Genomic DNA, 26114 nt, shown 5'->3' on the forward strand with positions numbered 1-26114 from the left:
TCTTTTCCTTCTTGAATTTCACCAGTTCCTGTTTGTATGATTGGATCTGCGCTGATAATTTGTTATACCAGTTTGTTGTGATATCACTTTGTAGCTCCACTTTACGCAATGCCTCAAAGGCGGTGATTTTCTCAGATGTAACCGTCAGTTCCTTGGTGCATTGTTCAATAATAAGTAAAATAAGATCTAGAGAGCACTTATTAACGATCGACACCCACTTTTTACAAAATGCTGGATCATTCTTACCGATTGTGGGACTATTGCGCACACGTAGTCCCCTCGGTATTTTCATAGATCTATGATAGTCACTCAAAGTAACACCGTGCATAAAATAGTCTGTATGACGTTTGTGTAGTTTAAGTAGGTCTTTGTATAAATCTTCCACTGGGATAGTCTTCCCCATCTGGGCTAGATTTGATGATTCTGTTGCTGCTCGGCACACGGAGGTCCGTTTCCCGCGCTTTGACCAGCATCTTAAGGTTTTTAAGGGTTGTTTGTTTTATTGCACAGTGAGCCTGATGACGACACATTGCTGTTGAAACTTTGCTTGTTTTTACCACTGTTCCACTATATATATATATATATATATATATATATAGAACGTGTGGGGTGTCCGGCACTCCTCGCTCAAACAGCTGTATACGCCCGGGTGCCTTCCCAAGTGGCCTTGCTGCCACTGATACAACCTCCGATACAACAGGCGTCACTCCGGGTCTTGGGTGAAAACAACGTGATATTTATTTTATCCTTCTAACGGTCAACGCCGTTTCGGGCAGTCGCCCTTCGTCAGGACCAGAAGTAACAAAAAATACAACAGTGCAACAACAATGTGTAAAAGAAAAGTGAACTTACATATAGGGGACCCGCCGTGTAGCGTCCTCCTCCGTCTGGGACTCCCGCTGACAACTTCCGGGGTCTCCCGGAAGTGACCTGTCCGTCCTGGCAGCGGAGGAGGCCACACTAGGGAAACAGTGCAATATGCCAATACATTATAAAACTGTTTTAAAGTGCAATGTGCTTAATATAGCTGTGTTTATAATATAATCTGGTGCTTATACATGTGCGTTAATAATGAAAAAACATTTAATACAGACACATTTAAAAACAGTACTGCGCACTGTCCCTGTGCTTATTGCTGAACAACCACAAGATGGCGATGTGGCGCAACATTATCCCCAGCAATAATTGCTCCAAGTAATTATTTTTATAAATTTCATTATGCAGGTAATCAGGGGTTATCGCATCAGGGAATGTATGGGGACAATGTTTACCATATTAATGTTAGATCTTTCATAGAGATGCATACATTTGCAAAAAAGCATATAAGTATAACACTCTAAAACACTTCCAAGGAAATATATACTAGTGCCTATGTCCCTCACTATTACGTATCCTCTCTCACCAGGAATGAATACTGTACTTATAAGAAGCTGCCTAAATTCATAGTCTCGTTGAGGCCTCCTGGTCTCAGGGTCCCCAGCGTATGGATCCACCTACTCTCAATTTGTAATAGGCTTTTGCCTCTATCCCCACCTCTTAGAGATTCTGGAGCCTGGTCTATTAGTTGAAACCGTAAATTGGCTACCCCATGCCTGGCCTCTAAGAAGTGTCTGGCCACAGTTTGCTCGCTATGGTCTTTTTCTAGAGCTGCTCGAATTGCAGTTCTATGGTTAGCCATGCGGTCTTTTATTGTGCAAATGGTCTTCCCGACATAATTCAACCCACACGGGCATGTCAACAAATAAACCACGTATTTGGACATGCACGTGAGTACTGGCTTGATGTTGAATACCTTACCCGTGTGGGGATGTCGGAAAGTGGTACCAGGGGTCATATAGCTACAGGTTACACATCCTGTGCACCTGTAGCAGCCCCCTTTACGGGAAAGAAAATGAGTGGGTTTGTTCTGAAGATTCGAGATGTCAGTCTTCACTATTTGATCCCCTATGCTTCTGCCCCTTACATAACCGGTTTGTAAACGGGTGTTTTTGAGGCTGGGGATGTTGGGATCTGTGGAGACAATTGGCCACATGCTTTTGGCCTTTTTGACAATCCCAGGGCTTTTATCTGAATGGTGTTTCACCCATGTAAAAATTCCCGTATTTGCATTGGTGTCCTGTTGTTTGCTTTTGAGGAGTTCCTGTCTTGGGACATTGATGGCTTTTATCCTAGCCTCTCTGAGGAGTTGATACGGGTAACCCCTCTCCAGGAACTTATTAAGCATGGCATCTAATTGAGTGTCCCTAACTGACATGTCGCTATTCACCCTACATACCCGAATAAATTGGGAGTAGGGCAAGCTGGCGGTAGTAGCCCGTGGATGAAAACTTTGAAATTGCAACATCATGTTGCGGTCAGTGGGTTTCGTGAAAAGTTGGGTACTGATCTTATTCCCATTTTTCGTGATGCGGACATCCAAGAAGTCCAACTGATTGGGACTAATAGTGTAAGTCAATTTGACCGGACTGTTGGTACCATTGTGCTGCTCTAGCAGCTTGACCAGAACATCTTGAGGTCCTGCCCACAGCAGAATCAGGTCGTCTATATATCTATAGTAAAATAATGCATGTTGTTTGAACAATTCATTACACAAAAATATTTCACTCTCGACCTGGAACATAAATGCATTAGCATAAACTGGAGCGGACGGAGAACCCATAGCACACCCTGACACTTGATGATAATACTTTTTGTCATATATAAAGATGTTGTGAGTAAGGGTAAATTCCAGAAGTTGTAAGATAAACTCTGGACTGGGACCGTTGTAATGGGTGCTGTGTGCCATGAGTTCTCCTACCGCTCGTAATCCCTGCTGGTGGGGAATACAGGTATAGAGGCTGGTTACATCTATACCCACCAACAGAGTGTCGGTGGGGATGTCCCCCAGCTCCTGTAACTTAATTAGCAGTGAGGTGGTGTCCTTAAGATATGTGCTCGTGTTTTGTACACAATTTTGTAAACACGAGTCAACATATCTAGCAACTGGTTCACACAGAGAGCCCCTGGCAGAAATGATGGGTCTACCAGGGGGCCTCTGTGGATTTTTGTGGAGCTTCGGTATGATATAAAATACCGGCGTGATAGGATGTTTTCTTAGCAGACTCTTTTTGGCATCAGGTGTAGTATGCTGATTTGTAATGGCTCTGTCCAATATGACTTCTAATTCTCGGTAATGCTGTGACGTTGGGTCCGCAGCAAGAAGCTCATAGGTCAGTCCATCTGCCAGCAGACGTTCACACTCTTCCTTATAGAAAGATAGGTCCATAACCACCACCGCCCCTCCTTTGTCCGCCGAACGAACAATGATGTCAGTTCTTTCACTTAAATCCTTAAGTGCTTTTCGCTCCTCTTTACTTAGATTTTGTGTGGAAGCACTTGCGACATCTTGGCAGCTGTTTTCCAATATGCGGGCAAAGGTCTTGAGGGAGGGGTTATTGGACAACGGGTCGAAGGTGCTTGGTGGTTTTAATTGTTGCAACACCTTTTCTTGTGGGGAGGGATTCAATTGTGGGGTCTTGTTTTTATCGAAGTGTTCACGTAAACGTAACTTTCTTTGCAGGCGGTAATTATCGATCTTCCATTTAAAATCGTTGTGTGCCACTGTTGGCACAAAATTAAGCCCCTTATTGAGCACTGATTTTTCTGCCGGGGTTAATACCGCACTGGAAAGATTGAACACGACGTCTAGCGACCCTTTCTTGGCTGCCGCCTTCCTCTCCCTTTCCCCCTGGCCACCTCGTCTCGGTCGCTTCGAATCGTGTCGGCATCTCTGGCTCTGGTGCCCACAGCTAAAGGGATCTGTACTCTTTGGCGCCCTTGTCTTTGTTGCTGGGGTTGTTCCCCTTCACTAGCAGAGGTGCTAGTGTCCCGGGTACTATAAGATGCCTGGTTGCGCCAGTTTCTGCGAGGAGCTCTTGTGTTGCGTTGTGCAACCAGGCATCTTATAGTACCCGGGACACTAGCACCTCTGCTAGTGAAGGGGAACAACCCCAGCAACAAAGACAAGGGCGCCAAAGAGTACAGATCCCTTTAGCTGTGGGCACCAGAGCCAGAGATGCCGACACGATTCGAAGCGACCGAGACGAGGTGGCCAGGGGGAAAGGGAGAGGAAGGCGGCAGCCAAGAAAGGGTCGCTAGACGTCGTGTTCAATCTTTCCAGTGCGGTATTAACCCCGGCAGAAAAATCAGTGCTCAATAAGGGGCTTAATTTTGTGCCAACAGTGGCACACAACGATTTTAAATGGAAGATCGATAATTACCGCCTGCAAAGAAAGTTACGTTTACGTGAACACTTCGATAAAAACAAGACCCCACAATTGAATCCCTCCCCACAAGAAAAGGTGTTGCAACAATTAAAACCACCAAGCACCTTCGACCCGTTGTCCAATAACCCCTCCCTCAAGACCTTTGCCCGCATATTGGAAAACAGCTGCCAAGATGTCGCAAGTGCTTCCACACAAAATCTAAGTAAAGAGGAGCAAAAAGCACTTAAGGATTTAAGTGAAAGAACTGACATCATTGTTCGTTCGGCGGACAAAGGAGGGGCGGTGGTGGTTATGGACCTATCTTTCTATAAGGAAGAGTGTGAACGTCTGCTGGCAGATGGACTGACCTATGAGCTTCTTGCTGCGGACCCAACGTCACAGCATTACCGAGAATTAGAAGTCATATTGGACAGAGCCATTACAAATCAGCATACTACACCTGATGCCAAAAAGAGTCTGCTAAGAAAACATCCTATCACGCCGGTATTTTATATCATACCGAAGCTCCACAAAAATCCACAGAGGCCCCCTGGTAGACCCATCATTTCTGCCAGGGGCTCTCTGTGTGAACCAGTTGCTAGATATGTTGACTCGTGTTTACAAAATTGTGTACAAAACACGAGCACATATCTTAAGGACACCACCTCACTGCTAATTAAGTTACAGGAGCTGGGGGACATCCCCACCGACACTCTGTTGGTGGGTATAGATGTAACCAGCCTATATACCTGTATTCCCCACCAGCAGGGATTACGAGCGGTAGGAGAACTCATGGCACACAGCACCCATTACAACGGTCCCAGTCCAGAGTTTATCTTACAACTTCTGGAATTTACCCTTACTCACAACATCTTTATATATGACAAAAAGTATTATCATCAAGTGTCAGGGTGTGCTATGGGTTCTCCGTCCGCTCCAGTTTATGCTAATGCATTTATGTTCCAGGTCGAGAGTGAAATATTTTTGTGTAATGAATTGTTCAAACAACATGCATTATTTTACTATAGATATATAGACGACCTGATTCTGCTGTGGGCAGGACCTCAAGATGTTCTGGTCAAGCTGCTAGAGCAGCACAATGGTACCAACAGTCCGGTCAAATTGACTTACACTATTAGTCCCAATCAGTTGGACTTCTTGGATGTCCGCATCACGAAAAATGGGAATAAGATCAGTACCCAACTTTTCACGAAACCCACTGACCGCAACATGATGTTGCAATTTCAAAGTTTTCATCCACGGGCTACTACCGCCAGCTTGCCCTACTCCCAATTTATTCAGATATGTAGGGTGAATAGCGACATGTCAGTTAGGGACACTCAATTAGATGCCATGCTTAATAAGTTCCTGGAGAGGGGTTACCCGTATCAACTCCTCAGAGAGGCTAGGATAAAAGCCATCAATGTCCCAAGACAGGAACTCCTCAAAAGCAAACAACAGGACACCAATGCAAATACGGGAATTTTTACATGGGTTAAACACCATTCAGATAAAAGCCCTGGGATTGTCAAAAAGGCCAAAAGCATGTGGCCAATTGTCTCCACAGATCCCAACATCCCCAGCCTCAAAAACACCCGTTTACAAACCGGTTATGTAAGGGGCAGAAGCATAGGGGATCAAATAGTGAAGACTGACATCTCGAATCTTCAGAACAAACCCACTCATTTTCTTTCCCGTAAAGGGGGCTGCTACAGGTGCACAGGATGTGTAACCTGTAGCTATATGACCCCTGGTACCACTTTCCGACATCCCCACACGGGTAAGGTATTCAACATCAAGCCAGTACTCACGTGCATGTCCAAATACGTGGTTTATTTGTTGACATGCCCGTGTGGGTTGAATTATGTCGGGAAGACCATTTGCACAATAAAAGACCGCATGGCTAACCATAGAACTGCAATTCGAGCAGCTCTAGAAAAAGACCATAGCGAGCAAACTGTGGCCAGACACTTCTTAGAGGCCAGGCATGGGGTAGCCAATTTACGGTTTCAACTAATAGACCAGGCTCCAGAATCTCTAAGAGGTGGGGATAGAGGCAAAAGCCTATTACAAATTGAGAGTAGGTGGATCCATACGCTGGGGACCCTGAGACCAGGAGGCCTCAACGAGACTATGAATTTAGGCAGCTTCTTATAAGTACAGTATTCATTCCTGGTGAGAGAGGATACGTAATAGTGAGGGACATAGGCACTAGTATATATTTCCTTGGAAGTGTTTTAGAGTGTTATACTTATATGCTTTTTTGCAAATGTATGCATCTCTATGAAAGATCTAACATTAATATGGTAAACATTGTCCCCATACATTCCCTGATGCGATAACCCCTGATTACCTGCATAATGAAATTTATAAAAATAATTACTTGGAGCAATTATTGCTGGGGATAATGTTGCGCCACATCGCCATCTTGTGGTTGTTCAGCAATAAGCACAGGGACAGTGCGCAGTACTGTTTTTAAATGTGTCTGTATTAAATGTTTTTTCATTATTAACGCACATGTATAAGCACCAGATTATATTATAAACACAGCTATATTAAGCACATTGCACTTTAAAACAGTTTTATAATGTATTGGCATATTGCACTGTTTCCCTAGTGTGGCCTCCTCCGCTGCCAGGACGGACAGGTCACTTCCGGGAGACCCCGGAAGTTGTCAGCGGGAGTCCCAGACGGAGGAGGACGCTACACGGCGGGTCCCCTATATGTAAGTTCACTTTTCTTTTACACATTGTTGTTGCACTGTTGTATTTTTTGTTACTTCTGGTCCTGACGAAGGGCGACTGCCCGAAACGGCGTTGACCGTTAGAAGGATAAAATAAATATCACGTTGTTTTCACCCAAGACCCGGAGTGACGCCTGTTGTATCGGAGGTTATATATATATATATATATATATATATATATATATATATATATATATATATATATATATATATATATATATATATATGTAGTTTCTAGCAGGAATTTGAAGTCGGCCAGAAACTTTCCGCTGGTGGTACGGTAGAAGGTGCAGGCCGAGGTGGCATTGGGCCGGTTTTCCATTGGAGCCACTGCCTGATATGTGCTTATCCCCCCTGGGGTGTGGTACCTAAGAAAGCTCCCGGTAAATACCGGTTGATTCAGCACCTGTTTGACCCCCACGGTTCTTCCATAATAAAGAAATCCGAAGTGTTCGGTATTAACTGTTTGATGAGGTCCTCAGCCTGCTCCTCAGTTCTGGGGGTTGCACACTAATGGCCAAGTTGGACATTGAGTCCGCCTTCCACTTTTTGTAGCTTCACCTGGACCCTTCAGTTTTATGTGTTTTCAATTAGATGGCGGTTTTTCCGTTGACAAGTCCCTGCCCATGGGCTGTTCTGTCTCCTGTTCCTACTTTGAGTAATTTAGCACTTTTTTGCAGTGGTACATACAGTCTGATAAAGGTTGCCACAGTGTGGCACGCTACCCTGATGATTTCCTTTTGTAGGTCCGAGAGACTGTACAGCGGGAAAGCATTGGTTTTTTTGCCACCAGACTCTTCGGAGCTTTCGAGAGGGCCACGGCAGGAGTCAGCAGGGCCGTTTCTAGAGGCGGACAAGCCGTGCAGCAGCCCGGGGCGCCGCACGGCTTGTCCGCCTCTGTTAACAGCCGGGGCGCCCGTCAGCTCCCCCCAACGCTGCTGCCTCCCTTCTTCCCCCTCTCCCCGGCCGCCACAAGCGCCGCTCAAGCGCCCAGCTGATTTCCCAGGGAAGGGGAGCGCATCGCGCGCCTCTCCTTCCCCTCGCTCACTGGGCTGTCAGCCAATCAGTGAGCTCGCGGGCCGGCAGCCAATCAGGAGCCAGCCCGCGAGCTATGAATGGCTGACGGCTCAGCTACACACAGTGAAGGAGAGGCGTGCGATGCGCTCCGCTCCCCTCCCCTCCCCAGGAAAGCAAAGCAGCAGCAGCAACAACAACGATGGCAGCGGAGGGGGAGACCCAGTCAGTGAGTTGTGCTGCTTCTAGCACTTTGGGGCATATGTGTGACACTGTGGGGGCATATGTGTGGCACTTTGGGGGAATATGTGGCACTGTGGGGGCATATGTGTGGCACTGTTGGGGCGTATCCGTGGCACCGTGGGGGCATATCCGTGGCACCGTGGGGGCATATCTGTGGCACCGTGGGGGCATATGTGTGCCACTGTGGGGGCATATGTGTGCCACTGTGGGGGCATATTTGGCACTGTGGGGCATATATGTGTGGCACTGTGGGGGCATATGTGTATGGCACTGTGGGGGCATATATGTATGGCACTGTGGGGGCATATATGTATGGCACTGTGTGGGCATATATGTATGGCACTGTGGGGGCATATCTGGCACTTGGGGCATATTAGTAAACGGCATCTGTTGTGCGGCAGCGGCGCGTGGGTCAGAATGTGCAATAGGCATTACGGTGTGGGGAGTAATTGTTTAATTGCCATCACAGTGTGGGGTCTAATGGGCATCATGGTGTGCGACATAATGTGTAATTGTCATCACGGTGTGTGTGACATAATGTGTAATTGTCATCATGGTGTGCGACATAATTTGTAATTGTCATCACGGTGTGCGACATAATGTGTAATTGTCAACACGGTATGCGGCGTCATGTGTAATTGGCATCATGGATAAATAGTGTATAATGATTTAAGTAGCCTGTCATTGTTTGGCCTTGATCTGTGAAGCGTACTAGGGGCGGGATGTACTAATGGGAAAATGCGGTAAAACACCCGTTTTACCGTATTTTCCTATGTATCAATACTCGTCCGCCCCGTTTTCGCTAGGCACGGTATCGCCACCCTCTGGGTGGCGATACCCTATAGAAGCCTATTGGTGTCTTTCGCCGCCCGCCGTCTGCCGTCCGCGCGCCCCCCCCCCCCCCCGTCCTCCTTTGATCTCCTCCCCCAGGTGTCACAGCCGGCAGGACATCCGGCTGCAGGGGGGAGGAGGAGACGCAGGGGGACACTGGCAGCCGCCGGGATGTGACGGAGACCCCCGCAGACCACATCACAGGTATCGCGGGGGTCTCTGTCACCGCAACCCGATGTTAGCCGCATATGTGTACCTATGCGGCAGCATCGCGGCGGCTGCCAGGCGAAGGGCGGCGATGTATATTAATACATCCCGCCCTACGTCACTGTATGGGCCTTTATATTTTTATGTCACTGTGTGGCCTTCAGCCGGCCAACTTAAGTGCGGGAGGACAATGACAATTCCTGCGGTAACCAATGTCGGGACATGCAGGTTGCAAAAGTGAGATGTAAGGTAATAGTTTTCCTGCTAGACCACGACCCTTATATTAAACCACACCCCATTTAAAATAAACCACACCCCCTACTCCGACGCGCGCGCCGTAGGCGCGTGCAATTTCTTCTATGTCATGTTATGTATTTGGGGGGGGGGGGGGGGGCGCATTTTTCTTTCTTTGCCCTGGGAGCTAAATTGTCTAGAAACGGCCCTGGGAGTCAGGGACCCACATCATACAATTGGATTGTCCCAGGAGATTCATGAGGACCTGGTCTTCTGGTCCACTTTCCTGGTTCAGTTTAATTGTGGCCCTCAAAATCATCCCCTAATTCCATACTGCAGCTGTTTACTGACGCTGCATGGATTTGGGGCGTAATTTTATTGCATGCTCACCCTGGTTTCCTGAGAGCAAGTTTTGAGGAAACCCTGTTCAGGTTGCTTGCACATTTGCTTTCTTCGGTGTGTTTCATATTAGCAAACTGGTAGTGGCTGATAAGAGGTCTCATGATTCAGGTCTGTTGTTCAAAGACATGGTCTTCCAGTATGGACTGGCAATGGGCAAGATCCGCCGTTCTAAGACTGATCAGCTAGGCAAGGGTTGCTGGGTGTCTTTGGGTGCCCAGGATTCCAGTGACATCTGCCCAGTGCTGCTGGCAAGGGCTTGTGTGCCATGTAGGACAGTTGCAGCCTTGCAGTTTTTAGCACATGACACTCTGCCTTTACTGCACTTTTAGTTTACAGCTGTGTTTACGCGTTATTGGGCCACGGTTCTGCAGTGGTTAACCTGGAGGGGTAATTTTAGAACTGGGCTGTGGCCGGAAGGAGCTCTCCACCGGAGGTCATGTTGAGGTACAGGTGGTTGTTGTGCGGTATTGCCCCTCTTGACCAGGACGGCTGGTGAGTTCTACCTCTGTGGGGGGATGTGGGCCACTTCCTGGAAATGTCGTCACCATGCCATAAAAGGGGCAGTGAGATCATCACAGCATAGTTTGTACCTTTAGATAGGTGGGGTGTTCATCGCCCTTGTTATAGGTTGGGGTGTTTTAGTTTCTGCCATTATTAACACCAATTGACCAGAGATGGTCTCCAAGCGCTGTTCCTAGCCATCCCTTTACAAATAGGGTCATACCAGTTACTAACTAGCCATGACCTATGCAACTTATGCAGTGGTTGTCCATGTTTTTATCTTTAGTGATAAGATGTGTCTGTATGATTTATTTCTAGGGGTAATATAGAGAGTTAAGCTAGTGTTAATGGACAATCACTATATATTGTGTGACGTCTTATGGTGTGTGATGCAATATGTAAGTGGCATTAGGGTGTGCAAAATCAAGCCCTTGTACAGTTGCTTTGGTGCCCTCTGTTTACAAAGCAGAAATGTATTAAGTAGAAACCATGTGAACCAATGGTTCGGGGTCCAAATGCCCCTTTGTCACTTTGACAGCCCATTATAATATATATTAATATATATATCACGCACATATCCAGAAACCCACCCTTCATAATTTCTGCATTTGCCCCTGATTTGGAATTGGAGCTATAGACTCACCTCTCCTGTCCACCAAATTAGGCCATGCAAATATGTAAAATCATACGGTGTCTCATTCTTAATAGTGAGCCTTCCCATTGTGGTTATTTCCTTGCTGCAAATCTCTTGCTACTTCTCCGTTAGTATTGGACCTCTGCTGCCCTCTAGTGGTGGATACTCTTCCTTCTATCCCTGGGGATGGCTTTTTATATTCTAGAGATCTCTTCCTCTATCTGATCGAAAATGGCACTAGAAGCATAATACACACAAATTAAAGAACTCTGAAATTAACACGTTAATCAGTTTACAGCACATTCTGTAAAAAAATAAATACAATGGGCTCAGTAAAGTGTTGCTAATACCATTTTCAAAATCGCCTAGCTGGTGCACAGGTGTAGTCATTACTAACTGTCACATTTCCCAGACCATCTAGCTGGTGCACAGGTGTAGTCATTACTAACTGTCACATTACCCAGACAACCTAGCTGGTGCACAGTTGCAGTCATTACTAACTATCACATTTCCAAGATCACCTAGCTGGTGCACAGGTGTAGTCATTACTAACTGTCACATTACCCAGACAACCTAGCTGGTGCACAGTTGCAGTCATCACTAACTATTACATTTCCCAGATCACCTAGCTGTTGCACAGATGTAGCAATTACAAACTGTCACATTTCCTAGATCATGTAGCTGGTGCACATGTGTATTCATTACTAGCTGTCACATTTCCCAGACCACCTAGCTGGTGAACAGAAGTATCCAATACTACCTGTCACATTTCCCAAACCACCTAGCTGGTGCACAGTTACAGTCATTACTAACTATCACATTTCCAAGATCACCTAGCCGGTGCACAGATGTAGCAATTACAAACTGTCACATTTCCTAGATCATGTAGCTGGTGCACATGTGTATTCATTACTAGCTGTCACATTTCCCAGACCACCTAGCTGGTGAACGGAAGTATCCATTACTAACTGTCACATTTCCCAGACCACCTAGCTGGTGCACAGGTGTAGTCATTACTAACTGTCACATTTCCCAGACCACCTAACTGGTGCACAGTTGCAGTCATTACTAACTATCACATTTCCAAGATCACCTAGCCCAGGGGTCTTCAACCTCAACGACAGTGTGGGCCACATTAAAAAATTAAACTAAGTTCGAGGGCCACTAATCTCTACTGTGGTATTTAGCACAGCCTTTCATAGATAGACATCACAGCCCCCACATAAATAGTTGGCACAGCTGCCCATTCACATAAACCCTGCCCCCAATATATAGTCAGCACCAGGGCTATTTCTAGACAATTAGGGTCCCAGTGCAAAAATAAAAAAAGCAGCCCCCCACACATAATATTATATTGAAGAAATTGTGCACGCCGTAGGCGCGCGCTCCCAAAAAGGGGTGTGGCCTAATTCTAAGGGCGTGGTCTAATTATAAGTGTGTGAACTAGCAGGAAAACCATTACCTGACATTTCACTTGTGCAACCTGCATGACCAGACATTGGTTACCGCAGGAATGGTTGTTGTCCTTCCACGCTTAAGTTGGCTGGCTAAAGGCTGCACAGTGACATATAAACATGAAGGCCCACACAGTGACCTAGTACTCCTCACAAATCAAGCCCAAGCAATGACAGGCTACTTAAATCAATATACACTGTTCATCTGTAATGCCCATTACGCATTGTGCCACACACCATAATGCCCATTACACATTATGCCACACACCATGATGCCCATTGCACCTTGCACTATAATGCCCCCAATGTTCCGGCTTATACATATGATGCCACCAGTAGTGTCCCTCATAAATGCCACCAGTAGTGTCCCTCATAAAATGCCACCAGTAGTGTCCCTCATAAAATGCCACCAGTAGTGTCCCTCATAAAATACCACCAGTAGTGTCACTGGTCAGAAAGGGGTAATTCTAGATAGCCAGCACAGCCCCCATAAAGCACAGCCCTTCATAGATAGAAAGCACAGCTTCCCTCCCAAACATAGGCATCTCCGCACAGCCGACCCCCCGCCCCCATTGATAATCAGCACAGCACTGCCAGCCCCCCTCCCCCATAGTCAGCACTGCGCAGCCAGATGCTCCCCTCCCCCAATATTCAGCACAACATTGCCAGCTTAACCTCCCTCCCCCCGAAAGTCAGCACAGCATTGCAGCCAGATCACACCCCCCCAGTCAGCACCGCATGGCAGCCATCTCACCCCCCCAGTCAGCACCGCATTGCAGGCAGGCAGCTCACCCCCACCCCCCTCCCCTTAAGAAACCTGACTTAATCTCCATGTCCCCTTCAGAGGGCCGCTCCTGCTGGCGGCAGCGGCTGTCTTCAATGAGAAGGAGGCAGGCAGGGACGGATGCGCAGCATCAGAGGTCTGGAGCCGGTTGTCACTCGCGCGGCTGTCTTCTCTGAAAGGGCGCGGGCGGGACATGTGCGCAGCTTCAGGAAATCCACAATGCGCATGTCCCGTCCACCCCAGCCACTGCACGTCCTCCTCCGCCGCGTCCCCCATGTAAAGGGATGAGCGTGGAAGGTTTTGGCCTTTTCAAACGGCACTTTCAGCTTTTTTTTTTTTTTTAAACGGCATTTACAGGCGGGCCAGTCAAAACAACTCAGCGGGCCACTTGCGGACCGCGGGCCACGGGTTGAAGACCCCTGACCTAGCCGGTGCACAGATATAGCAATTACAAACTGTCACATTTCCTAGATCATGTAGCTGGTGCACATGTGTATTCATTACTAGCTGTCACATTTCCCAGACCACCTAGCTGGTGCACAGGTGTAGTCATTACTAACTGTCACATTTCCCAGACCACCTAGCGGGTGCACAGATGTAGTCATTACTAACTATCACATTTCCAAGATCACCTAGCCGGTGCACAGATGCAGCAATTACAAACTGTCACATTTCCTAGTTCATGTAGCTGGTGCACAGGTGTATTCATTACTAGCTGTCACATTTCCCAGACCACCTAGCTGGTGAACAGAAGTATCCATTACTACCTGTCACATTTCCCAGACCACCTAGCTGGTGCACAGGTGTAGTCATTACTAACTGTCACATTTCCCAGACCACCTAGCTGGTGCACAGTTGCAGTCATTACTAACTATCACATTTCCAAGATCACCTAGCCGGTGCACAGATGTAGCAATTAAAAACTGTCACATTTCCTAGATCATGTAGCTGGTGCACATGTGTATTCATTACTAGCTGTCACATTTCCCAGACCACCTAGCTGGTGAACAGAAGTATCCATTACTACCTGTCACATTTCCCAGACCACCTAGCTGGTGCACAGGTGTAGTCATTACTAACTGTCACATTTCCCTAGCTGGTGAACAGAAGTATCCATTACTACCTGTCACATTTCCCAGACCACCTAGCTGGTGCACAGGTGTAGTCATTACTAACTGTCACATTTCCCAGACCACCTAGCTGGTGCACAGTTGCAGTCATTACTAACTATCACATTTCCAAGATCACCTAGCCGGTGCACAGATGTAGCAATTACAAACTGTCACATTTCCTAGATCATGTAGCTGGTGCACATGTGTATTCATTACTAGCTGTCACATTTCCCAGACCACTTAGCTGGTGAACAGAAGTATCCATTACTACCTGTCACATTTCCCAGACCAACTAGCTGGTGCACAGATGTAGACATTACAAACTGTCACATTTCCTAGATCATGTAACTGGTGCACATGTGCACACTCTATATTCCCTATCACATGTATAGTGGCGGATTCAGGGGGGGGGGTAGCTGAGGACCAGGGCTTTCCAACGAGCCCAGCCCCGTGTCTCTAGCCCCCCGGGAACCAGAGATATCACCTGGCAAAGCTGTAACGTTTTTTCCCCATAGGATAATATGGGACCGTCAATTCCGGCCCCCACCCGGTTCCGATGGCTGCCAGTTCCCGCCCTGGCAACAGAGAAGCTTGTGGTTGATCTCCCTTAATTCCAAATCGCTGGGCCTTCAATATGATACCAGGCTGGTCCATATCGGTCAATCGGTTCCAGAGATATTGTGTGTAAACCGATTTGTTTTTTTTTTAAATGTAATTTCATGGCTGTTCATGTTCTTTGAGGGCAGATTACTCTAGAACCAAACGTTCCAGTTTCACTGGACCAAAATCATTCAAAGCCTACTCAAAAGTTCTTCAGTATGATACTCATGTAAATGGGTCAGTTGCTTCGGAAGATATAGCCGGTTAAATTAGATAACTGGTTAAAGGGGGGAGGGGTGGTTTTCTCTCCCCCTCACACCAGAAAATGCAGGAACTAGGCTGGTGTAAAAGGGGCCAAACTGGGAATGCATTTTCTGGTGTGAAAGGGGTATTATTTCAAATAGCCAGGACCTGCAGTGCTCTGAATACAGCCAGGCTCTGCCACTGTCAGTGGCTATCACTTCTGCCTGGCGGCGGCTGTCCCCCATTTACCGCGAGCATGTATTCCCCCTTGGCAATGAACATGTAATCCCACATGGCAACGAGCATGGAACCTCTGGCAATGAGCATGGAACCCTTGGCAGTGAGCATGTAGATAAGCAGCACTTATGTAGCATAATTTTTAATAGACATTATGGTGTTTGGCATAATACATCATGGACATAATGGCGTGTAACTTAACGTGTAATGGACATTATGGTGTAAATGTGTAATGCGTGCCTTTGGTGGACAATGTCCCTGTTTATGAAGCGTATTGTGAATTTTGGCTTAATCTGTGTGGCATTATGTGAATTCTGTCTCAATCCGTATGGCATTATGTGAATTTTGGCTCAATCCGTGTGGCATTATGTGAATTTTGGCTTAATATATGTGGCATTATGTGAATTTTGGCTCAATCCATGTTGCATTATGTGAATTTTGGCTTAATCTGTGTGGCATTATGGAATTTTGTCTCAATCCATGTGGCATTATGTGAATTTTGTCTCAATCCGTGTGGCATTATGTGAATTTTGTCTCAATCCGTGTGGCATTATGTGAATTTTGGCTCAGTCCGTGTGTTATTATGTAAATTTTGGCTCAATCCGTGTGGCATTATGTGAATTTTGGATCAATCTGTGTGGCATTATGTGAATTTTGGCTCAATCCATGTGGCATTATGTGAATTTTGACTCCATCCATGTGGCATTATGTGAATTTTGACACAATCCATGTGGCATTATGTGAATTTTGGCTCAATCCGTGTGTTATTATGTAAATTTTGGCTTAATCCATGTGGCATTATGTGAATTTTGACACAATCCATGTGGCATTATGTGAATTTTGGCTCAATCCATTTGGCATCATGTGTAAGGGGGAAGTATAAAGGGGTCTAGTATTTTGTTGCATAATGTGTAGAAGTTGTATATGGTGTTGTAGACTACACTCAAGGACACACCTCTGTTGAGTGAACACACCCCTTTTCCGGAGCGCGCCTTCGGCGCGCGTTCAACTACATCCTTCGCTTTTGTCGCCATGAAGGGCCTGAGTACTTTAAATGCCAGCGCCTATTTTTAATCCCATTCCCACCCTCTCTCTGCCGCTCTCTTAGCATGTACACTGGCACCACTAACACTGCCCCTCCCCCACCTAAACCCTCTTTTATCATGGTGCCCCCCCTGTCATTTTATCCTGGATCCGCCCCTGCACATGTACACACATTACAGAGAGCGTATCAGTCACATCAGCCCCTGCACCAGTGGTTCTTACACTGTATATTCCCTATCACATGTATACACACATTACAGAGAGCGTATCAGTCACATCAGCCCCTGCCCCAGTGGTGCTTACACTCTATATTCCCTATCACATGTACACACACATTACAGAGAGCGTATCAGTCACATCAGCCCCTGCCTCAGTGCTGCTTACACTCTATATTCCCTATCACATGTACACACATTACAGAGAGCATACTAGTCACATTAGTCCCTGCCCCAGTGGTGCTTACACTCTATATTCCCTATCACATGTACACACATTACAGAGAGCGTATCAGTCACATCAGCCCCTGCCCCAGTGGTGCTTACACTCTATATTCCCTATCGCATGTACACACATTACAGAGAGCGTATCAGTCACATCAGCCCCTGCCCCAGTGGTGCTTACACTCTATATTCCCTATCACATGTACACACATTACAGAGAGCGTATCAGTCACATCAGCCCCTGCCCCAGTGGTGCTTACACTCTATATTCCCTATCGCATGTACACACATTACAGAGAGCATACTAGTCACATTAGTCCCTGCCCCAGTGGTGCTTACACTCTATATTCCCTATCACATGTACATACATTACAGAGAGCGTATCAGTCACATCAGTCCCTGCCCCAGTGCTGCTTACACTCTATATTCCCTATCGCATGTACACACATTACAGAGAGCCTATCAGTCACATCAGCCCCTGCCCCAGTGCTGCTTACACTCTATATTCCCTATCGCATGTACACACATTACAGAGAGCATACCAGTCACATTAGTCCCTGCCCCAGTGGTGCTTACACTCTATATTCCCTATCACATGTACACACATTACAGAGAGTGTATCAGTCACATCAGTCCCTGCCCCAGTGCTGCTTACACTCTATATTCCCTATCGCATGTACACACATTACAGAGAGCATACCAGTCACATTAGTCCCTGCCCCAGTAGTGCTTACACTCTATATTCCCTATCACATGTACACACATTACAGAGAGCGTATCAGTCACATCAGCCCCTGCCCCAGTGGTGCTTACACTCTATATTATCTATCACTTGTACGCATACATTACAGAGAGCGTATCAGTCACATCAGCCCCTGCCCCAGTGGTGCTTACACTGTATATTCCCTACCTCATGTACACACACATTACAGAGAGCGTATCAGTCACATCAGCACCTGCCCCAGTGGTGCTTACACTCTATATTCCCTATCACATGTACACACACATTACAGAGAGCGTATCAGTCACATCAGCCCCTGCCTCAGTGCTGCTTACACTCTATATTCCCTATCACATGTACACACATTACAGAGAGCATACTAGTCACATTAGTCCCTGCCCCAGTGGTGCTTACACTCTATATTCCCTATCACATGTACACACATTACAGAGAGCGTATCAGTCACATCAGCCCCTGCCCCAGTGGTGCTTACACTCTATATTCCCTATCGCATGTACACACATTACAGAGAGCGTATCAGTCACATCAGCCCCTGCCCCAGTGGTGCTTACACTCTATATTCCCTATCACATGTACACACATTACAGAGAGCGTATCAGTCACATCAGCCCCTGCCCCAGTGGTGCTTACACTCTATATTCCCTATCACATGTACACACATTACAGAGAGCGTATCAGTCACATCAGCCCCTGCCCCAGTGGTGCTTACACTCTATATTCCCTATCGCATGTACACACATTACAGAGAGCATACTAGTCACATTAGTCCCTGCCCCAGTGGTGCTTACACTCTATATTCCCTATCACATGTACATACATTACAGAGAGCGTATCAGTCACATCAGTCCCTGCCCCAGTGCTGCTTACACTCTATATTCCCTATCGCATGTACACACATTACAGAGAGCCTATCAGTCACATCAGCCCCTGCCCCAGTGCTGCTTACACTCTATATTCCCTATCGCATGTACACACATTACAGAGAGCATACCAGTCACATTAGTCCCTGCCCCAGTGGTGCTTACACTCTATATTCCCTATCACATGTACACACATTACAGAGAGTGTATCAGTCACATCAGTCCCTGCCCCAGTGCTGCTTACACTCTATATTCCCTATCGCATGTACACACATTACAGAGAGCATACCAGTCACATTAGTCCCTGCCCCAGTAGTGCTTACACTCTATATTCCCTATCACATGTACACACATTACAGAGAGCGTATCAGTCACATCAGCCCCTGCCCCAGTGGTGCTTACACTCTATATTATCTATCACTTGTACGCATACATTACAGAGAGCGTATCAGTCACATCAGCCCCTGCCCCAGTGGTGCTTACACTGTATATTCCCTACCTCATGTACACACACATTACAGAGAGCGTATCAGTCACATCAGCACCTGCCCCAGTGGTGCTTACACTCTATATTCCCTACCACATGTACACACATTACAGAGAGCGTATCAGTCACATCAGCCCCTGCCCCAGTGGTGCTTACACTCTATATTCCCTATCACATGTACACACATTACAGAGAGCGTATCAGTCACATCAGCCCCTGCCCCAGTGCTGCTTACACTCTATATTCCCTATCACATGTACACACATTACAGAGAGCGTATCAGTCACATCAGCCCCTGCCCCAGTGGTGCTTACACTCTATATTCCCTATCACATGTACACACATTACAGAGAGCGTATCAGTCACATCAGCCCCTGCCCCAGTGCTGCTTACACTCTATATTCCCTATCACATGTACACACACATTACAGAGAGTGTATCAGTCACATCAGTCCCTGCCCCAGTGCTGCTTACACTCTATATTCCCTATCACATGTACACACACATTACAGTGAGTGTATCAGTCACATCAGTCCCTGCCCCAGTGCTGCTTACACTCTATATTCCCTATCACATGTACACACATTACAGAGAGCGTATCAGTCACATCAGCCCCTGCCCCAGTGGTGCTTACACTCTATATTCCCTATCACATGTACACACACATTACAGTGAGTGTATCAGTCACATCAGTCCCTGCCCCAGTGCTGCTTACACTCTATATTCCCTATCACATGTACACACATTACAGAGAGCGTATCAGTCACATCAGCCCCTGCCCCAGTGGTGCTTACACTCTATATTCCCTATCACATGTACACACACATTACAGTGAGTGTATCAGTCACATCAGTCCCTGCCCCAGTGCTGCTTACACTCTATATTATCTATCACATGTACACACATTACAGAGAGCGTATCAGTCACATCAGCCCCTGCCCCAGGGCCACTAAATCTTTCCCTAGTAACAAGGTAGTTGGGTGTTGGTTTAATTATGACATCATGATTGAAAGCAGTGCTTGCCAACAAGACTCAATGCTTATGAGTAATTAATTAATTAATTAATTAACATTCTCTGCCAGGGGTTAGCATGCTCTTTGCCATGCGATTAACCTGCTCTGCCAGAGGTTACATGATCTGCCAGGGCTTAACATGCTCGTTGCCATGGGTTTACATGCTCTGCCTGGAGTTACATGCTCTTCCTGGAGTTACATGCTCTGCCAGGGGTTAACATGCTCTGCCAGGGGTTAACATTCTCTGCCAGGGGTTAACATGCTCTTTGCCATGGGATTAAATGCTCTGCCAGGGGTTACATGCTTTGCTCGGGGTTACATGCTCTGCTCGGGATTACATGCTCTGCTCGGGGTTCCATGCTCTGCCAGGGGTTAATAAAGGCATGTCCAAACTATGGCCCTCCAGCTGTTATGAAACTACACATCCCAGCATGCCTTGCCATAGTTTTAGCATTCCCTAAAAGCAAAACTGTGGCATGGCATGATGGGATTTGTAGTTTCACAACAGCTGGCGGGCCATATTTTGGACATGCCTGGGTTAACATGCTCTTTGCCATAGGATTAACCTGCTCTGCCAGGGGTTAAATGTTCTGCCAGGGGTTAACATGCTTGTTGCCATAGATTTACATGCTCAGCCATATGTTACATGCTTTGCAGGGGTTAACATGCTCATTGCCATGGATTTACATGCTTTGCCAAGAGTTAACACGCTCGTTGTCATGGAGTTACATGATCTGCCATGGGTTACATGCTTTGCCAGGGGTTAACATGCTTGTTGCCATGGAGTTACAGTACATGCTCTGCCAGGGGTGACATGCTGACTTCCAGAGTTGGATCTCAGCCCCAGCAGCATGCAGGGAGGCAGCAGACACAGAGCAACCAGCCACCCACCTTCCAACTTGGAACACAGTGACCTGGACATGGGTGGGGAACCAGGTCTGGGACTGCTGGACTGGAGACATGGCACGACACCTGCTGCTGCTGGTGACAGCTGGGATGGGAATGTGGGGAGCGGGGTGGGCTGGATTCTGCGGAGTGGGTGGTACTCCCATGGAAGGTGGCCTTTCTCTGATCCAGCTCCTCCTGAGACCCAGGGACTACCTACCCAAAGTATCCTCCTGTTGCCGAGCCAAGTCACTCCCAAGTCACGTGGCTGGCTCTCAGCAGGCCCTGGAGTCAGAGACTGGAAGGACCTCTGTGATGGAAATTGGGGAGAGATGTGCCAGTCGCACAGAAATCACAAACTTATTATGCGGGTGGACCCTCTTTGTGCACTATTAGTATTCAATATTTCGATATGCGAGGGTGTGCTACCATAGACACAGAATGAATATATTGGGGAGGACAGAGAAAGGGTGTATTTGGTTGGTGCACCAAAAGAGAATTTAATAATAAAACATGACTTTTATTGGTTTCATTAAAATAGTTGCGAAGATATAAAAAAACACGAAAAACACATAGGACAACATGATTTAAAAAAGGATATAATATATCCTCACCTAGTGGGACCCCACTTCACACTGTCCCTGAATAATTTTATAATTTTATAAAGCACGGTGGTTGAAATTTAAGAGTTGAAAAGTTATGTCTGGTATTGACAGTTTTACAGTGTGTGTGCTTATCCAGGATGTAACAATTATCAGATACAATGGAGGGGAAGCCCTAAAAGGGCTATATAGAAGCGCTGGTTTTTATGCACCTGAGAGATCACACCAATGCACACCGTTGCTGCTCCCTGTTAGAGTTTGTGTAACTCAAGCAGAACAAGTAGGGATAGGAACATGCAGCTTGCACTGACATGTACTACCAGGGAGCGCTATGGTATGTAGCACAATAATTACCACTATTTCTTATAACAATGTAAAAATTTTTATTAAAAATAAATAAAATATCAACAATAAGAATACATATATGTGCACTTCATAAGTATTTCATTTTGCAATTGCAAGACAAAGACGAACAGGACTCACAACATTTAACATAAAGAGGCTTTTCTTATAGCTTGATTTGCTGATATGAGGCTGGATTTAAAAGTCAATCAAAGCAACAAATTTTGTGCAAGCAAGGCTTTTTGTATAGTTACCAGTCCCGCATAGTTGGAGGAGACAAATCTCCAAATGGTGTGTCCGGCTTGTTTAGTGTCCGTGCTGTTAGGTACACAAATTACCTCTGTAGAGTGAGAGGAGCTCTCCTGTTTAATACGGAGTAGAGATGGAAAAGCTCTGCATCACCAATAAGTCCAACAGCTGCTCTGGTCAGTGTGGCAGCGATTATCTGCGGAGATGGTATCTGGCTATCAGTGGTCAGCAACAAAACGCGTTTCTCCGCCTTAGGGTCAGCGGCTTCCTCAGTTGTGCACAACTGAGGAAGCCGCTGACCCTAAGGCGGAGAAACGCGTTTTGTTGCTGACCACTGATAGCCAGATACCATCTCCGCAGATAATCGCTGCCACACTGACCAGAGCAGCTGTTGGACTTATTGGTGATGCAGAGCTTTTCCATCTCTACTCCGTATTAAACAGGAGAGCTCCTCTCACTCTACAGAGGTAATTTGTGTACCTAACAGCACGGACACTAAACAAGCCGGACACACCATTTGGAGATTTGTCTCCTCCAACTATGCGGGACTGGTAACTATACAAAAAGCCTTGCTTGCACAAAATTTGTTGCTTTGATTGACTTTTAAATCCAGCCTCATATCAGCAAATCAAGCTATAAGAAAAGCCTCTTTATGTTAAATGTTGTGAGTCCTGTTCGTCTTTGTCTTGCAATTGCAAAATGAAATACTTATGAAGTGCACATATATGTATTCTTATTGTTGATATTTTATTTATTTTTAATAAAAAATTTTACATTGTTATAAGAAATAGTGGTAATTATTGTGCTACACACCATAGCGCTCCCTGGTAGTACATGTCAGTGCAAGCTGCATGTTCCTATCCCTTCTCATTATCAGATACAATGTATATATTCCTGGGGCTCACTATCACACGGGTGTGATCCCGTTTCAGCGCTACCACTGGCTGGCTGGAGCCGCTAGTTCCACAGCCTGTGTGCTGACCGCAGAGCTGTGTCTGAGGTGTGCTGCTGTGCACTACTTCGCTCTTGCGTGTCAGATCAGACAGGAGTGTACACGGCTCTTGCGCTAGAGTCCGTGTCACTGTACTACAGGGAATCGTGTGCAGGACCCTGAAGAAGCTTTTGCGAAAGCGTACGCTTGACTGCACACCTAGTGTGTTAAACCCCACTTCCCTTCCCCCCATATGATTGTATTTTGATTTGTTTAGGCCGGTGGTGACACAGGGTATCCGTAGCACACTGTTCCCTGTAGTACAGTGACACGCAAGAGCCGTGTACACTCCTGTCTGATCTGACACGCAAGAGCAAAGTAGTGCACAGCAGCACACCTCAGACACAGCTCTGCGGTCAGCACACAGGCTGTGGCACTAGCGGCTCCAGCCAGCCAGCGGTAGCGCTGAAACGGGATCACACCCGTGTTCAGGCGCTTATTGCTACTGCATAGTGAGCCCCAGGATTATATACATTGTATCTGACAATTGTTACATCCTGGATGAGCACACACACTGTAAAACTGTCAATACCAGACATAACTTTTCCACTCTTAAATTTCAACCACCGTGCTTTATAAAATTATTCAGGGACAGTATGAAGTGGGGTCCCACTAGGTGAGGATATACTATATCCTTTTTAAATCACTTAATGTTATCCTATGTTTTTTTCGTATTTTTTTATATCTTTGCAACTATTTTAATGAAAACAATAAAAGTCATGTTTTATTATAAAATTCTCTTTTGGTGCACCAACCAAAGACACCCTTTCTCTGTCCTCCCCAATAAAAGGACCTCTGTGATGCTGCTGCCCCAATGTCTGAACACATCTGCACTCCCAATGCCGCCATTGAAAAGCTGACTCTGGCGCACTCAGACCCGGCACACTCGCCACCAAATTAAAAAAAGAATGTGTGTCCATACCGGGGCCCCCCTGACAGACCCAGGTCCGGATAAAATGTACCTGCTCCCCCCCCCCCTTTCAGCACCAGACTGGGTGACACTGGCCTTATATACAGTATATAGAGACACATGTACAGCAGACTGTACTCACCAGAGATGGCTGACACGCAGGAGCCCTGACATACGGCTCAGACTGGGTGACACTGGCCTTATATACAGTATATAGAGAGACACATGTACTGCAGACTGTACTCACCAGAGATAGCTGACCGCAGGAGCCCTGACATACAGCTCAGACTGGGTGACACTGGCCTTATATACAGTAGCTAACACTCTGTCATAGTGATACCTGTGTCTGCTGAATTTCAGGAATTTTACCTGTAATGTAACTGCCATGTAACCCTAACCCACATACCAGGGATAACTGTCATGTTTTCTTGGTTAATCTAACACAGAATGTAACACTGTGCGGAGTGGTGTATATACAGTACAATAGGGGCAATGCCCTGGGGTGCCCACTCCTTACACCCACTCGTACAAAATTCTTACCTCTCTGGAATTACAGGAAGTCAGTGGCAGGTACAGCGCAGCACAGGTCACTGGGATAAAGATGCTGCGGACAAAGCTTTATGTCTGTGCAATATGATACTGCTGGTAAATGGCCACTGCCCCATTGCAAGTGTCTACTAGTTCTTAGAGGAGTTCTGGTGGCTAGAGACGAGATGAGGCCCGGGGACACCTGTTCTCTGCTCAGAAGCTGGTCTGGAGATGTCTACTAGTTCTCAGAGGAGTTCTGGTGGCTAGAGACGAGATGAGTCCCAGGGACACCTGTTCTCTGCTCAGAAGCTGGTCTGGAGATGTCTACTAGTTCTCAGAGGAGTTCTGGTGGCTAGAGGTGAGATGAGGTCCAGAGACACCTGTTCTTTGCTCAGAAGCTGGTCTGGAGATGTCTACTAGTTCTCAGAGGAGTTCTGGTGGCTAGAGACGAGATGAGGCCCGGGGACACCTGTTCTCTGCTCAGAAGCTGGTCTGGAGATGTCTACTAGTTCTCAGATAAGTTATTTTGGCTAGAGACGAGATGAGGCCCGAGGACACCTTTTCTCTGCTCAGAAGCTGGTCAGGAGATGTCTTCTACTTCTCATAAGAGTTCTGGTGGCTAGAGACGAGATGAGGCCCGAGGACACCTGTTCTCTGCTCATAAGCTGGTCAGGAGATGTCTACTAGTTCTCAGAGGAGTTCTGGTGGCTAGAGACGAGATGAGGCCCGGGGACACCTGTTCTCTGCTCAGAAGCTGGTCTGGAGATGTCTACTAGTTCTCAGAGGAGTTCTGGTGGCTAGAGGTGAGATGAGGCCCGGGGACACCTGTTCTCTGCTCAGAAGCTGGTCTGGAGATGTCTACTAGTTCTCAGAGGTGTTCTGATGGCTAGAGATGAGATGAGGCCCGGTGACACCTGTTCTCTGCTTAGAAGCTGGGCTGGAAGAGTCTACTAGTTCTCAGAGGAGTTCTGGTGGCTAGAGACGATATGAGGACCGGGGACACCTGTTCTCTGCTCAGAAGCTGGTCTGGAGATGTCTACTAGTTCTCAGAGGAGGTCTGGTGGCTAAAGATGAGATGAGGCCTGGGGACACCTGTTTTCTGCTCAGAATCTGGTCTGGAAGAGTCTACTAGTTTTCAAAGGAGTTCTGGTGGCTAGAGACGAGATGAGGCCCGGCTACACCTGTTCTCTGCTCAGAAGCTGGTCTGGATATGTCTTCTAGTTCTCATAGGAGTTCTGGTGCTAGAGACGAGATGAGGCCTGGGGACACCTGTTCTCTGCTCAGAAGCTGGTCTGGAGATGTCTACTAGTTCTCAGAGGAGTTCTGGTGGCTAAAGATGAGATGAGGCCTGGGGACACCTGTTTTCTGCTCAGAAGCTGGTGTGGAAGAGTCTACTAGTTTTCAAAGGAGTTCTGATGGCTAGAGACGAGATGAGGCCCGGGGTCACCTGTTCTCTGCTCAGAAGCTGGTCTGGAAGAGTCTACTAGTTTTCAAAGGAGTTCTGATGGCTAGAGACGAGATGAGGCCTGGGGTCACCT

The 26114-nt window shown here is 46.8% G+C and overlaps 1 protein-coding gene across 3 annotated transcripts in view; it reads right to left on the reverse strand.

The window, feature by feature from the left end:
• LOC146062752 (uncharacterized) overlaps positions 1-26114 on the reverse strand; it is a 98223-nt gene that overhangs the window by 61064 nt on the left and 11045 nt on the right. For 2 of the 3 annotated variants that reach the window (XM_083174867.1, XM_083174808.1), the window contains exon 2: positions 11063-11290. The exons of the other annotated variant lie outside the window; for it this stretch is intronic. In XM_083174867.1, the coding sequence (XP_083030993.1) occupies positions 11063-11140 (78 nt within the window). In that variant the 5' untranslated portion in view covers positions 11141-11290. The remainder of the gene's footprint in view (positions 1-11062; positions 11291-26114) is intronic. 3 annotated transcript variants of the gene reach the window in all.

This window comes from Crinia signifera, chromosome 1, assembly GCF_055691185.1.
Source record: "Crinia signifera chromosome 1, ASM5569118v1, whole genome shotgun sequence".
Taxonomy (NCBI): Eukaryota; Metazoa; Chordata; class Amphibia; order Anura; family Myobatrachidae; genus Crinia; species Crinia signifera.